The sequence below is a fragment of the Hypanus sabinus genome, chromosome 4 (genome assembly GCF_030144855.1).
Source record: "Hypanus sabinus isolate sHypSab1 chromosome 4, sHypSab1.hap1, whole genome shotgun sequence".
NCBI classification, from domain to species: domain Eukaryota; kingdom Metazoa; phylum Chordata; class Chondrichthyes; order Myliobatiformes; family Dasyatidae; genus Hypanus; species Hypanus sabinus.
In genome coordinates, this window is record NC_082709.1 from 146,525,946 (window position 1) to 146,543,134 (window position 17,189).

Genomic DNA, 17,189 nt, shown 5'->3' on the forward strand with positions numbered 1-17,189 from the left:
CCTTCCTCAGATTTTATCACTTCCCTCTATTATCATTTCCCTGACTTGCCTTGACTGTTTTTTATTATCTTCATTTTGGTTGGTTCTGTTGAAAATCTACCAAACTGTTGAAACTTACATTGGGGAGAGGGTGGAATTTACTCTTATGAATTCATTGAAAACAGATGGTCCTCGAGTTTTTTTTATATCAACAAAATGGGTGAGTTGGTAAGATGATATATTGATACTAAGGAAAGTTAGCATAGTAATTACAAAGGGGATGAATACTCTTTCAGCCTCACAATTCTGGTTTTTAACTTTTAGTAAATTGTTCACAGGTTACATTTTAAATTTAGAAAATGAGAGTAATATGTGAAAATATTTGTGGGAGTTAAATACACTATGGAGGGGTATTTGCAGTCCAGCAGGATGGATTTGTCAGCTGTAGGAGCTGCAGGCATTTTCTGCTGAGTGGGAATGCAACGAATAGAAATTGGGTTGAACCAAGCAGAGATGGGCATGCCAAGCAGACTGACTGACTCAGTCACTCACTGCTTCAGTGAGGCCAGGTGGCGCTACTCTTCCCACACCTGTTCGCTCCCCTATCGCAGCTGTTTCTGTGATCTTCTTCCAAACACTCCTTTTGTCCATTTCTGACTTGCTACCAGTTTGGATTACAAACAGTTCTCAGGAACAGAACCCTGTGATGAGCCGAAAACTGCTTGTTCTACGTACCAAATAAATAATTTGTCCTTCCTGCCTTCCTTCACATCTCACCCAAGTGACTCAAATAGTTGAGTATTTATGGTTTGTGAACTACTTAATAATCAAGAGATATTGAGGCCCTGGTTAAGAAAAAGAAGGAACTGCATTGTAGGTATAGGCAGACAGGAACAAATAAGGTACTTGAGGAGAATAAGAAATGCAAGAGAACATTTGAAGAGGAAATTAGGAGGGCTAAAAGAAGGCATGAGGTTGCTCTACCAAACAAGGTGAAGGAGCATCTACAGGTATATTCAGAGCAAAAGGATAGCAAAGGACAAAATTGATCCTCTGGAAGATCAGAGTGGTAATCTATGCGTGGAGCTGAAAAAGAATAGGAGAGATTTTAAATAAGGTGGATGATCTTGTTGTACTATTACAGATTACCAGTTATGATACTGTAGCCATTACTGAATCGTGGCTGAAGGATGGTTCTAGTTGGGAGCTGAATGTCCAAGGTTACACACAATATCAGAGCAATAAGAAGATAGGCAGAGTGGTGGTGTGGCTCTATTGGTAAAGAATGGCATCAAATCAGTAGAAAGATGTGATATATGATCAGAAGATGTTGAATCCTTGTGGGCTGAGGTTAGAAACTGCAAGGGTAAAAGCACACTGATGGCAGTTACATACAGGCCTCCCAACAGTGTAAATGTCACTCCATTCTTTAAGAAAGGAGGAAGGCAGCAGAAAGGAAATTATAGACCAGTTAGCCTGACCTCAATGGTTGGGAAGATGATGGAGTCAATTGTTAAGGATGAAGTGATGGAGTACTTGGTGTCAAAGGACAAGATAATACAAAGTCAGCATGGTTTCCTTCAGGGAAATTCCTGTTGGAATTCTTTGAGGCAATTACAAGTAGGATAGATAAAAGGGATGCAGTGGATGTTGTATATTTAAACTTTCAGAAAGCCTTTGACAAGGTGCCACACATGAGGCTGCTTACCAAGTTATGAGTCCATGATATTACAGGAAGTTTACTAACATAGTTAGAGCATTGGCTGATTGATAGGAGGCAGCAAGTGGGAATAAAAGGATCATTTTCTGATTGGCTGCCAGTAACCAGTGGTGTTCCACAGGGGTTGGAGTTGGGACCACTTCTTTTTATGCTGTAGATAAATGACTTAGATGAAGGAATAGATGGGTTTGTTGCCAAGTTTTCAGATGATACGATGATTGGTGGAGGGGTAGGTAGTGTTGAGGAAACAGGTAGGATGCAGAAGGACTTAGACAGATTAGGAAAATGGGCAAGAAAGTGACAAATGAAGTAGAATGCTGGAACATGCATTGTCATGCACTTTGGTAGTAGAAATAAATGTGCAGACTATTTTCTAAATGGGGAGAAAATCCAAAAATCTGAAATGCAAAGGACTTGGGAGTCTTTGTGCATAACATCCTAAAGGTTAACTTGCAGGTTGAGTCGGTGGTGAGGAAGGCAAATGCCATGTTAGCATTCATTTTAAGATGTCTAGAATACAAAAGCAAGAATGTGATGCAGAGTCTTTATAAGGCACTGGTGAGGCCTCACCTTGAGCATCATGAACAGTTTTGGGTCCCTCATCTTAGAAAAGATGTGCAGGCATTGGAGAGGGTCCAGAGGAGGTTCACAAGGATGATTCCAGGAATGAAAGAGTTATCATACAAGGAACGTTTGATGATTCTGGGTCTGTACTCACTGGAACTCAGAAGGATGAGGGAGGATCTCATTGAAACCTTTTGAACATTGAAAGCCCCAGACAGAGTGGATGTGGAAAGGATGTTTCCCATGGTGGGAGAGTCTAGGATAAGAGGGCACAGCCTCGGGTTAGAGGGGCACACTTTTAAAACAGAGATGAGGAGAAATCTCTTTAGCCAAAGGGTGGTGAATTTGTGGAATTTATTGCCACAGGCAGCTGTGGAGGCCAGGTCAGTGGCTGTATTTAAGGCAGAAATTGATAAGTTCTTGATTGGACATGGCATCAAAGATTATGGGGAGAAGGCCGGGGACGGGGGTTGTAAAGGAGGGAAAAAAAAGGATCAGCCATGATTGAATGGCGGACCAGACTCAATGGGCCAAGTGTCTTAATCCTGCTCCTATGTCTTATGGTCTTAAATAGATATTTTGCATCTGTATTTACTCAGGAGATGGACACGAAGTCTATAAATGAGGCAATGCAGCAGCAAGGTCATGGAACCTATGCAGATTACAGAGGAGGTGTTTGCTGTTTTGAGGTAAGTTAGGGTGGATAAATCTCTAGGGCCTGATAATGTGTTCCCTTGGTCCCTGTGGGAGGCTAGTGCAGAAATTGCATGGGCCCTAGCAGAGGTATTTAAAACATCCTCAGCCATGGGTGAGGTGCAGGAGGATTGGAGGATAGCTAATGTTCTGTTGTTTAAGAAAGGCCCTAAGAATAAACCAGGAAATTATAGGTCAGTGAGCCTGACGTCAATAGTGGGGAAGTTTTTGGAAAGGACTAGATATATAAGTATTCAAATAGAGAGGGACTGATTAGGGATAGTCAACATGGCTTTGTGTGTGGTAGGTCATGTCTAACCAATCTTATAGATTTTTATGAGGAAGTTACTTAGAAAATTGAAGGCAAGGTGGTAGATGTTGTCTAAATGAACTTTAGCAAAGCCTTTGTTAAGGTCCCGCATGGGAGGCTGGTCAAGAAGGTTTAGTTGCTTGGCATTCAAGATGAGGTAGTAAACTGGATTAGACATTGGCTTCACAAGAAAGGCCAGAGAATGGTAGTAGGTGTTTGCCTCTCTGACAGGAGGCCTGTGACTAGTGGTGTGAGGTAGGGATTGGCACTGTGTCCATTGTTGTTTGTCATCTCAATCAATGAACTGGATGATAATGTGGTAAATTGGATCAGCAAATATGCAGATGACACCAAAATTGGAAGTATAGTAGACAGTGAGGAAGACTATTAAAGCTTGCAGCAGGATCTGGACCAGCTGGAAAAATGTCTGAAAAATGGCACGTGGAATTTAACGCACATAAGTGAGAGGTGTTGCAATTTAGGATGACCAATCTGGCTAGGTCTTACGCGATGAGAGGTAGAGCACTGAGGAGTGCACAGTACTGTTACGCACTCATGACACATGACAGTGGAGCCCTGAGGTGATGGTCTTGTGATGGTGGTGACATCATTTTCCCGCCAGTAGAGATCATGTGATGGTTTTTTTTTTACAGGTTATAAAAGGTAGACCCCACCCTGTGAGGAGGGGCAGTTCGTGGCTGGATTTGCCAGGTTGACTTCATGCCATTGCATGTTTTAAGTGATGACGCCGTTTAGTTGAAGGATGAAGTTTTTATTTAATGCCTAAAGTTTAAGAGGTCATTGCCAGCAGGTTCTTTACGATCCTGTTAGTTCGAGACAGTGGAGAGTGAAGATTGGAAGTTGGAAGTTAAAGATCGAGGAGAATCGCTTTCTACGGTGAAACGGGGGCGACCTTTGTTTGATCCTTATTTGGAAGGATTTCGTTGACTATCTTCGTGTTAATCCCTAGGTTTAACTAGAAAGGATTGAAGGTAGTGGAGAAGGAAAGGTCAGTGCCTTTAAGCCGTTCTGTTTCGTAAATTCTTCATGGGAAGTTCGACGTCGGGGATCGAAGCAAGCGACGTGAAAGAGAACCTAAATCGTCCTATAAAGTCTCTCCTTTTAAATGGACTGTGAGCATATCGAACTTTTGGCAATACCACTTTTAAGAACTGTTTTTGGAATATCACTTTAAGAACTGTTTGGGCTGCCATTCAGCAGCTGTTTCCGGTTACGGTAGTGTTTGTTTACTTTTGGGGCGGTTTGTTTTCTGTGTTTAATAAACGTGTTGTTTGTTATAAGAAACCCTTGCCGAACTCATATATTTATTGTTGCCTGAATACGTAACAGTACAAAGAGATTTGGAAATACAGATCCATAATTTCTTGTAAGTGTCATCACAGATAGACTGGGTCATAAAGAAAGCTCTTGCCACATTGGCCTTCATAAATTAATATAATGAGTACAGGAAGTGGGATGGTATGTTGAAATTGTCTAAGGTGTGGTTTGAGTATTGTGTACAAGTTTGATTACCTACTACGCAAAAGACGTAAATAAAACTGATCGAGTGCAGAGAAAATATACAAGAATGTTTCTGGGACTTGAGACCCTAGCTATAGGGAAGGTGGAAGAGGTTAGAACTTTATTCCCTAGAATGTAGGAGCTTGATGGGCGAATTGATAGAGGTATACAAAATTATGAGGTGTATAGATAGGGTAATGCAAGTAGGCTTTTTGCATTGAGGTTGGGTAAGACTACAACTAAAGGTCAGGACCTAAAGGTGAAAGGTGAAATGTTAAGGGGAACATCAGGGGGATCTTCTTTATTCAGAGGGTAGTGATAGTGGTGAGTGCAGAATCAATTTCAACACTTAAGAGAATTTTGGATAGGTATATGGGTGGAAGGAGTATGGGGTGCTATGGTGTGGGTATAGGTTGATGGGAGTAGCCAGATTAATGGTTTGACATGCACTAGACGGCTAAAGGCCCTGTATTTGTGCTCTGGTGTTCTATGATTCTAATAGGAGGGTATCATTATTAACATTAATAGTTTGTGTATAACCATCCGCTGGTACAAAATCTCCTTGTACTTTGAAAATGGAGGAAGTTCTTGAAGAATTTGATAGGAAGATTATAAGAAGATTACAGAGGACAAGTTTTCTAGTCCTAAACTTGTTAATTAATGTGTCATAGTTAGAAATCGATGTTATAAACATGGTGGAATAATTTAAGAGATTTAAGTCATTTGCTTTCTCGAAGAATATTTTCAATGTAGAATCTTCTTTGTAGAAGCTGAATACAATGTTATTAAAGATCAGATTGCAGTGAAGGGAAGTGATACAACCATCATGCCTTTAAAATCTGATTCAATAAAATGAGTGGCCAAATGCCAAATGTGCTGGAGCTTTTGGAAAGCATCAAGTTGGATAAGTCACTGGGACTAGACGGGATGTACCCCAGGCTACAGTGGGAAGCAAGGGAGGAGATTGCTGAGCCTCTGGCGATGATCTTTGCCATCATTAATGAGGATGGGAGAGGTTCCGGAGGATTGGAGGGTTGCGGATGTTGTTTCCTTATTCAAGAAAGGCAGTAGGGATAGCCCAGGAAATTATATGTAGACCAGTGAGACTTACTTCAGTAAGTTGATGGAGAAGATCCTGAGAGGCAGGATTTATGAGCGTTTGGAGAGGCATAATATGATTAGGAATAGTCAGCATGGCTTTGTCAAAGGCAGGTCACACTGAATTTTTTGAGGATGTGACTAAACACATCGATGAAGGTAGAGCCATAGATGTAGTGTATATGGATTTCAGGAAGGCATTTGATAAGATTCCCCAGGCAAGGTTTATTGAGAAAGTAAGGAGGCATAGGATCCAAGGGCACATTGCTTTGTGGATCCAGAACTAGCTTCCACACAGAAGGCAAAGAGTGGTCATATTCTGCATGGAGGCCGGTGACCAGTGGTGTGGCTCAGGGATCTGTTCTGGGACCCGTACTCTTTGTAATTTTTATAAATGACCTGGATGAGGAAGTGGAGGGATGGGTTAGTAAATTTGCTGATGACACAAAGGTTGGAGGTGTTGTGGATAGTGTGGAGGGCTGTCAGGGGTTACAGTGGGAAATTGATAGGATACAAAGCTGGTCTGAGATGTGGCAGATGGAGTTCAACCCAGATAAGTGTGAGGTGGATCATTCTGGTAGGTCAAATATGATTGCAGAATATAACATTAATGCTAAGACTCTTGGCAGTGTGGAGGATCAGAGGGATCTTGGGGTCCGAGTCCATAGGAGACTCAAAGCTGATATGCAGGTTGACTCTGTGGTTAAGAAGGCATATGGTGCATCAATTGTGGGATTGAGTTTTAGAGCTGAGAGGTAATGTTGCAGCTATATAGGACCCTGGTCAGACCCCACTTAGAGTACTGTGCTCAATTCTGGTTGCCTCACTACAGGAAGGGTGTGGAAACCATAGGAAGGGTGCAGAGGAGACTTACAAGGACGTTGCCTGGTTTGGGAAGTATGCCTTATGAGAATAGGTTGAGAGAACTCGGCCTTTTCTCCTTGGAGCAACGGAGGATGAGAGGTGACCTGATAGAGGTGTACAAGATAATGTGAGGCATTGATCATGTGGATAGTCAGAGGCTTTTTCCCAGGGCTGAAATGGCTAGCACAAGAGGGCATAGTTTTAAGGTGCTTGGAAGTAGGTACAGAGATGTCAGGGGTAAGTATTTTTACGCAGAGAGTGGTGAGTGCTTGGAAAGGACTGCCGGCGGTAGTGGTGGAGACGGAAATGATAAGGTCTTTTAAGAGACTCCTAGATGGATACATGGAGCTTAGAAAAATAGAGAGTTATGGGTAAGCCTAGGTAGTTCAGACACGTTCGACACAGCTTTGTGGGCCAAATTGCCTGTATTGCACTGTAGGTTTTGTATGTTTCTAAATATAAAATTCTTTTTCCAACATGATAAGTGAACAAGCTCTGAGGGAAAGAAATACACTGAACTCCTATACACACCATCATTCTGAATTTGCTAGTTACCTACCTGATGAAAAAAAAAGTTGGTTTACGTTATCAAAAAGATTATGCAAGGAAAAGAATACATATTAGGCTTAGTGATGGGAGATCATGCAACTTACCTTGAAATACATACAAAGTTTCTACATGAGACAATTTCCTTATTTCTCACAGGGGCTGATTAGGATATTCCTGGATGCTACGGGTGGTGGTGGAGATCAAAACAACATATTCCTCTAAATCATAATTCTGTGTTCAGTTATTAAAGAGGTGAAACTGCTCCTGAAAGAACATCAGGTTCTCTCAGAAATGTAGAACCTTAGTAAATAGAATCATGTTTCTCCCTTTCCATATCCATCACCTTTACAAATTAAGCTTAACTGCAATCTACCACCATGACTCCACCTCCACTAGCAATACTCCTGATTCTCCCAAGCACTGAATCTCATTTTCCATAGAACCTAGATACAAATGTGAACTTACTTCCAGAGAAGTCAAAGTACAGCAAACTAAGCCTCTCAAAGCAAAAATATTACAGGTATACACAAATACTACTTCTTGCTTAATCAGTCTGCTGAAATTAAGATCAACTATAACTAGATGTTTACTCCTTTTCATGAGATTCATTTATACATAAATTAATTTATAAAAGGAGCTCAAAACCAAGCTCAATTATAGGATGAAAAATACTTCATTTAGGATTGGTGCTAATATTTCAAATGAACAATATTCACAAGTTAACATACTTAGCTAAAATATTAGTACTATTAAATTATAATGTTATAATAGACTGAATCCACAACATATGGAAGATATGCAGAAATGGTTTCTATCCTTGATCTTGGTAGTTTCACTCTTAATGGTTTTCACCACAATGCATAGTATTGTTAGAATGTATAAAAGTACAAGAGTGTTGATGTAAAACTATGATTTTCTCAGATTATAGGAGCAGGCAATTCTATTTTTCCTATTTCTTATTATTTGCATCAGGTTCTACAGTACACAACTATCTTTCATATTACTATTGCTGGCTATCTTTAGAAGATATTTTAAATTGTAGTCAAATATGCATTGCTAACTTTTATACATTTTATAAAGATGTTCTGTTGTGTAATCTATGTGAATTTTAGGAGTATCATTTTATCTTTGGCAATGCGCTGAAATTTCATTGTACATAAAACAGATGCAGAAAGCCAGTTTGACTCTCCTCTTCCAAAACCAATTATTGTCACCATCCCAGTCTATTGTAGAGGACTGAGCTGTCTGCTTGCTTAATACACTTTCTTCTTCTCTAAAGGTACAAAAAGGAACCTCATTCTCTAATAACTGATTAAGCAGGTGTGCAAAATCGTCACAGGTGGATTTCAGTGTAGGAAAGTTGCAGCCTTTCACTTTGCATTCAGAAGAGATGAGTGAATTTGTTAAATAAGAGTAAATAGATAGCATGAACAAAAGCTAAAATCTCTGGATTACAGCCTTAGCCACATGCACTTTAGCATATTGAAGATTAAAGAAATTATATGAATCGATAGTGCAGTGTAGCAAAATGAATAGTGATAACTAGAATGAGACAGGAACTGCCTGCAAAAGTAAAACACAATGGAAATAGGGTCAGAGAAGAGAAAAATACTCAAATGAAAATGAGATAAAAAAACTATCTGAATGCTTGCAGCATTCTAAATCTAGACCAATTGATGCCACAAATAAAAATAAGAAGATTTAAGCTGATAGCTGAAAGAAATATGGAACATCACTTTAGCTAGAGATTAAAAAAAAGGATGAAAAATTACTATTGGTAGTTTATCGCTCTTCCTAAAAGTCATCATGTAGAATAGAGGATACGTCATGAAAAAATGGAGACTTATAAGAAATATACTATTTTAATCATGAAGTTTGGACAAGCTAAATTGCCAAAGGCCTTATAAAGGAGTGCATTACATAAAGTTTCTTAACGATGTGTTGTGAGACATGTTATTTCACAAATGGTCAGGTAGGACCAGATGAGATTAATTGATGATATAATAAGGAATCCTTTGGTTTAAAATGATTGTGACATGGTAGAATAACATATTCAGTTTGAGAATGAAAAAAACACCTGAAATCAGTACCTGCTACTTAAATAAAAGCAGTTTCAAAGGCACAAAGACAGGGCTGATTAAAGTGGACTGGAAAATAGATTAACTGATAAAAAGACGAAATTTCAGAGTACTTAGATGTGTATGATAAAATAGGACAAAGTCAACATGGTATTGTTAAGGGGAGATTTTGCCTGACAAATATGTTAGAATTCTTTGAGTTGGCAACAGGCAAATTAGACAAATGAAAATTGATGGATGTTAATTACTTAGATTTTTAGAAGGTTTTTGACAATGTGCCCACATGGAGTTGCTAAACAAGAGTCCAGAGTTTTGGAGGCAAGGTACTAGCATGGATAGAAGACTGGCTGACAGACAGATATCAATGAGTGGTGATAAGGAGAACTTTCTCAGGATGGTTGCCAGTGACTAGGGGAGTTTTGGAAGGATCAGTGTTGGGACTGCAACCTTTCACTGTTTACAGTAATAATCTGGATGAAGGAACTGATAGGCTTGTGGCCAAAATTGCAGTCAATACTAAGATAGGTTGAAGAAAAGGTAGGGTCACAGAGGCAGGGAGTCTGCATAAGGACTTAGACAAGTTTGGAGAGTGATGGAATTCATTATAGCTAAGTATGGGATTACGCATTTTGGCTGAAAGGATAAAGGTGCAGACTGTTTTCTAAGTGAGGAGAACATATTTAAAAATCAGAAATGCAAAGGGACTTAGGAGTCCAAGGTTTCTCTCAAGGTTATCTTGAAGGTTGTGTTGGTAGTAATGCAACATTAGAATTCATTTCAAGATGAATCCTGTACCTAAGAAAGGGTGTGCTGGTCCTGGAGAAGGTCCAGAGGTGGTTCACAAAAATAATACAGGAATGAAGTGCTTAGCAAATGAGAATCATTTGATGTCCCTGGGCTGTACTCAATGGAGTTCAAAGGATTGGGTGGGGTGGGATATCTCATTGAAAATAACCTGACACTCACAGGCCTAGATTGAGTGGATGAGCGGAAGATATTTCATTAGTAGGACAGTCTAGGATTAGATGTACAACCTCAAAATAAAGGGACATCCCTTTAAAACTTATGAATAGTAACTTCTACAGCCAGACTTTGGTGAAGCTGTGGAATTTATTGCCACAAAATGCTGTGGAGGCAAAGTCATCGGTGTATTTAGGTCCCTATTTGGTAAGAATTTCTGGGCAGAAGGCAGGAGAATGGGTATGAAATCAGCCAATGGTAGCAAAAATTCTATGGGCTGAATGGCCCAATTATACTACTACATCTTATGGTCTATTCTAGTTTTACAAAAATAATGGCTGTTGTTTGTGAACTTACTTGCACATAATTCATTAAATTCTGCAAAGGTCCCAGTAAATTGGAAAAGTGCGAATCTGACACTTGCTTTGAAGAAAGAAAGGAAATAAAGAGCTGGAAACTTTAGGCTAATGAGCCTAACATCTGCCATCAAAAAAAATGCTAGAATCTATTAAAGAAACAGTAACATGACATTTAGAAGATCGCTATATAACTTAGAAGGGTCAACATGCTTTTCTAAAATGGAAATAGTATTTGATAAATTTATTAGACTTGTTTCAGAAGGTATTGAGGATGTGGATAATAGGGAACCAATAGGTATAGTATGCTTGGATATCCAAAGGAATTGTGTCAGGTGTCTTAAAATTACTATACAAGATAAAAGCTCCTAGATTTCAAAGCAAAATATTAGCATGGATAAAGAATTAGCCAACTAACAGAAAAACAGGCCAGAAGTCAGATTACAAGCTACAAGTAGCGAATGCCACAGTTTTCTGCATTATTTATATAGAACAATACAATAAAGGAACAGGCCCTTCAGCCCATGATGCGTGTTGACCATAGTGCACAACTGCCTATAAATGTTCTATATTACTCCATTCCCTGCCTGTTCACATTCCTGTCTAAATGCCTCTTAAATGTTGATATTGTATCGGATTCCACCAACTCCCCTGGTAGTGTGATACAGGGATCTACCACTCTCCATGTATAAGAAAAGCTTGTATCATATACAGTGGATTCTGGTTAGCTTTTTCATCAGTTTATCATGGCAGGCACTTACTTGGAACAACTCCTAAAGAACAAAAACTAATTGAGAAAATAGCCAGGATTCCCTTTGTTTATTTGGGACACAGTGCTGCTCAATTGGTACAGAAGACTGTTGCTGAACAGTGTCTAACTGGTGTCAGTTGTTTGCACTTATGTGGCCATTAAGACTCAAAACTGTGCTTAGAACAGTTTTTAAGTAGCATCAGTTGTATGTGTTTGTGTTCAAAAAGGAGTGATTTTCCCACTGTTGGTTGGCAAGAAATAAGGTACCAGGTTGATTCCAGATATGAGGGGTTTAGACTGAGGAGAGATTGTGTTGCCTGGGACTGTACTCACTGGAATTCAGAAGAATGAGAGGGGATCTTATAAACATATAAAATTATGAAAAGGATTCGTAAGATAGAGGCATGAAGGTTGCTTCCAGTGGTAGATGAGACTAGAACTAGGGGACATAGCCTCAAGACTTGGTGGAGTAGATTTCGGATGGAGATTAGGAGGAACTGCTTTTCCCAGAGGGTAGTGAACCTGTGGAATTCTTTGCTTAATGAAGCAGTGGAGGGTACCTCAGTAAATATATTTAAGACAAGGCCGGATAGAGTTTTGCTTTGTAGAGGAAATAAGGGTTATGGGGAAAATGACAGGTAGGTGGAGATCAATCCATGGCCAGATCAGCTATGTTCTTACTGAATGGCGGAGCAGGCTCAACAGGCCAGATGGCCTACTCCTGCTCCTGTTTCATATGTTATGTTCTTATAAGTAGTAAGAAAATTCAAAACTGTTTTGCTCACTGCAGTTTCAAGTATTCAAGCTTAGAGGTGCCAGAGATGGTCTGGAGAGAAAATAAAAAGATTTCACTTCTAAAACAAGTTAGGAACTATGAAGAATTTTAAAGTATCGACAATCTTGACAATTTTTAAAGTATCTTGAATGTTATAATGAAAATGAAGATTTGGAGGGTGCGATCATTGATGGCATTGTATGAAGGCAGTCCATTATTTACACTAGATGGCTGCACTGAATTTGTTCATTTACAGTCAATTAATAGAAGAAAGCAGCATACAGGTACATGATGAATTCCTCTGTCAATAACAATCAAGAACTAAAACACAGTAGTTTTATAATACTGTAATATTATTGATGGTGTTGCAATCTTTTCTGTATTTCATTTAAATGCATAATTTGTTACTCAGTTAAACTGTAATTTGTCATTTTTATATCCTTTTAACTAATTCCATGAAACTTTAGCTGATTGGGGTGGCTACTTAATTGTGCCAAAATATACTGGTCCTGTTGTGTCCCAATTAACTGGAATCCGCTGTATCTCCTTTAAACTTTCCCTTTCTCACTTTAAAGCTATGTCCTCTAACATTTGACGTTTCTGTCCTTTGAAAAAGATTCTGATTATCTTTTCTATTTATGCCTCTCATAACTTCATATACTTTTGTCAGGTTGCCCCACAGCACTTGACACTCCAGAGAAAGCAATTTAAATTTGTCTAGCCACTCCTTATAGCTAATATTCTTTATATATCCTGGCAAATCTCCTTTGCATCCTCTCCTCCACGTGCTTCCTAATACAGCAATTATAACTGTACACAAAACTCTAAATGTGGCTTAACCAAAGTTTTATACAGCTGCTACATGATTTCCTACCTTTTATACTCAACATTCTAATTGATGAAAGTAATGACCTATCTGTTTTGTCACTTTCAGGGAGCTATTGGTTTGTGCTGCAAGATCCCTCCTCCCATCAAGATTCCTCATGATCCTGCCAGTGTACTCACCGCAGTTTCTTTCTAATACTGCTGTAATTATCCTTTACCCAGTTTAGCATTCTCCCGAGTTCTAATCTTACATTTATCCTTAACTATCTGAAAACTCGACTGTTTCCAAAATGTTCTCCCACTGAAACTCAAATCACCTAGGCTGGTTCAGTGCGTAATAGAACATCTTGCCTGGATTAGCTATATACTGTGACAAGAAACCCTTTTATATGTAGGTAACAAATTCTAAACATCTACCATAAGTGGAGTCCCAGATGCTCCAGATTAATGACATAGATGAGGGAGCCAAACTTTTGTGGGCATGTATGCTTATTATTCAGCAATATTTGAGAAAGTAAGCTTGGAGAAGGAGACAATTTGGCTAATATGTATAATCTGTGAAAATGATGTTTAATTGGAGAGAAACTGTAGAATGTTACCATAGAAGGGTCTCGATATCTTAGCAGATGTATCACCGAATGTCAACATGCAGAGGCAACAAGAAGTCAGGAAGGAAAATAGAACGTGCTTTTACTCCAAGGAGGATTCATGAAGCATAAGGAAATCTTGCCACAACCAAACAGGGCACTTGCGAGTCCACAACTGGAATACTTTGCAGTTTTGGTCTTATTAAAGAGGGATTTCTTTGCACTGATGAAATTCCGAGAAAGTTCACAAATTAGATTTCTTCAATAAATGGGTGTGTGAAGAAGAATGATTGTGCAAGTTGGACGCAAATTGGAGATAAGAATTTGGTAATCTTATGAAACATTATATCCATAGAAGGCTTGACAAGTAGGCACTGAGATAATGATTCTCTTTGTGAGAGAATCCAGAACTAAGCAGATTCAAGTGACTATATGAGTTCCTCTTTCTCCTGCTTCTATCATTCAGATGAGCCGAGTAACTTAACGGGGCATGTCACCAAATCATTAAATACTACTGGACTATTCAAAAACTAAACATAAATGGAATGTTAATCTTTTTCTCAAGAGCTCAGAATACAAAAGTAATGGAATTAATGCTATAGTTGGAAAGACCTCCAGTTAGACCTTATCTGGAATACTGCAATTGGTTCTGAGCACTGCATCGCAGTAGTACCTCTGAAGTTTAATCAGAATAAAAGATTTAAATTGAGGTTTGTTTGTAACTACTGAAATTTTAATGACCTGATATACTCAGGATGTAGAAGAGCAGAGTGGGGAAAACTAGAATAAAAGGACCCTTGAAGTTATCTGTTGCGAGATTATATAGGGGAAAGGGAATTGGAGAATTTTGAGCCATATCCCCTCAAAAGATGTTTACATTTCTAATTTGAGATTGATAGATTATAATTGGGTAAACACATGAATGGACTCAGAACCTTGGCAGACAAATGGAGTTCATATATCTGTAGATCACTCACATTCTAATTAAATAGTGGAATTGTTCCACAATTGAATAGCTTACTCTATATTTGACCCTCCAGGTTTTAAAATTCCACAGTGAGAAGTAGTTCCACTCGGGGAATTGGTTGAAATCATGTAACAGATACTCACTTTTAATGGACAGGATTAACCTACTGATAAGCTGGATTTCCCCAGGTTTAGTATTTTTCCTTCTGTAACATTTTAACCCATTCTGGCAAGTGTTTTTGATTGTACTCTACCCTAATCAGGAGATGAGAGCAATAATAAATATAGTGGAAGGGAGTGAACATCATTGATTAGGATTGTGAAGCTGAAACTAAATACATCTCCACACAACCATACTCTTCATCTCCCCTCACTATTAAGCAGACCGAAAGAATCAGACTGGTAAACCATTTTATTTCTCCTTTCTTCTCTGCATCTCCTCACTTCATTGTCCTTTCATTATCATATGCAATTCTGAACAATTTGTCATCGTTTTTCTTAAAGCGGCCACAAGTTTTCATTTCCCTCAGAGGTTAGCAATGTTACTAACTGGAATGGCTTTGGGACCTCATGACATTGCAATGTCAAATTATACCATTCCCAAATGCCTGCTCTCTTCATTTTTTTAGAAAAGTGAAAGTGATGTAAGATTTCATATTGGTACGCTATTAAAAGTAACCATAATGTTAACAGGTTTGATTATATGACATCAATAATGACAAGAAGCAAAATAATATTAAGCAATCTTTCAAAATGATCTAGATTTGAGCTGGAATAGAAAGTCTTTTTCAGTTTGGGTATATTAAAGTTTTAAAAAAGTACATTGATTTTTAATCTATTTACTAAGGGTTTGTGCAGTGCATTGCACAACATAGGCTTTAGAGCTATTTCCAAGATAATGTATGAACCATAAAATAAATTCAAATTGGATCAATCTTTTTGTAAACCTTGAATGCTGATGTGTAATGTTAAGCAATTGGAAAAGAAAATTTGCAAGCAATTAAAATTGCAGTTCTGGTAATCTGATTTGGTCAAACACAACTTAGAACCATAATCCTGGAAAGTAAATATTTTAAATGTTGCATGTTTATTCTTGAATTCTAGTTTTGAATTAAAATTACCAATTTATATAAAATATAAAACAATTCCACTTAAGTTTACAATCAAGTAGCTGTCATCTTACCTGTGTCCTGATCCTGCTCTAAACCGGGAAGATGGAATTAAAACAGGATCATCATCACTGTCATCAGTTTCACGACTAGCAGATGTCTGAGTAGGCTCATCCTGATTACTCAGCTTTGTTGGTTCTGACTGCTGTGTGGATTCAGTCATTCTATTACAGCTCTCATTAGTTTCTGTACTTTGGCAAAACACTTCTTCTTGTTGCTGTAGTCCTCCCTCATCTAAGCTTGCTGGTGCAGTCTGGCAGCTGTCATCTAATACGCTATCTTTGGTTTCTTCTGTTGTGCTCCCTTCTTTATTGGCTTCATCAACCTCCACGTGCCTGACTTTGCATATTCTTTTACCTGACTGTTCAGCTGATTCAGGTGCAGAAACATCTGCAAAAAAAAAGGAAGAAGATACTGTAATGGATTAAAATCCACTGTGGGTTCAAATGTAGATTCTGAAGTCAATTTGTTATATAAACAAACCCTAGAGTTCTATACAGAATCTTCAGTTGTACTTTAAGAGCCTAGGAAACTTTTGCCAGTCAATAAATGGCTACCACCTAAAAACACAGAAACTATTAGCTCTGCAGAATATTTGTAACTCTGTCTTTTACATATTAGATCAGAACACAAAACATCACATATAACATGGCTGGCACAGATATCATGGGCTGAAGGCCTGTAATTATGCTATATTTTTCTATGTTCTATTGTACGAAGGAAGATGGCTGAGGTTAATAATGGTTGATCAGCACAGTTGTAGGACATCAGTGTAGATGTTCCTCAGGTAACATTCTGGATCCAAGCATCTTCAACTGCTTCATCAAAGACTTCTACTTCATCATAAAGCCAGAAATAGCAGTGTTTGCTGATACGTGTGCAGTGCTGAACTGCATTTGCCTGCTCAAAGCAGCATTCAATATAACCTGAGATGTGGCGATTATCATTTATGCTTATAAATACCACATAAATCAGATACAACCACCAATGTATAACATTAATCGCAGTACCACATCCTAGAATCACTAGTAACTCAGGCCCTAACAGAATCAGCTACATAAATATTGTGAGTGTATTAGCAAATCAGAGATCAAATATCTCAATTCTTGACCCCCACCAGTTAATCTGTCCAAGAAGTGAATTGGAAAAGGATTTTCTTAACGTATAAAGACTTCTTTTAACCTTTTCAAAAGAATTACTTCTTTTAAGAAGTAATTTTCCTCCTCTTTATTAATTCCAAAAGTCTAAATAGAGTATCTGTAAGCTTACTTGTATCTATTATTTCTTCTGAATGCTCCTCAGGGGCTTGTATTTGCTGAGATTCTTCCTGATTGCTTTGTTTGCTTTGAATTCCAGTTCCCCGAGAAGTTGAAGCCGAATCATTCCTAGCATTTTAATAAAATGAATTGTCAGATCAAGTCAAT

At 38.5% G+C, this 17,189-nt stretch overlaps 1 protein-coding gene across 5 annotated transcripts in view; it reads right to left on the bottom strand.

The window, feature by feature from the left end:
- The window catches only part of dcaf6 (ddb1 and cul4 associated factor 6), a 169,413-nt gene that overhangs the window by 50,978 nt on the left and 101,246 nt on the right, over positions 1-17,189 (bottom strand). For all 5 annotated transcript variants that reach the window (XM_059968302.1, XM_059968300.1, XM_059968301.1 and 2 more), the window contains 2 exons: positions 17,035-17,150; positions 15,780-16,155 (listed from right to left, as the gene is read on the bottom strand). In XM_059968302.1, the coding sequence (XP_059824285.1) occupies positions 15,780-16,155; positions 17,035-17,150 (492 nt within the window). The remainder of the gene's footprint in view (positions 1-15,779; positions 16,156-17,034; positions 17,151-17,189) is intronic.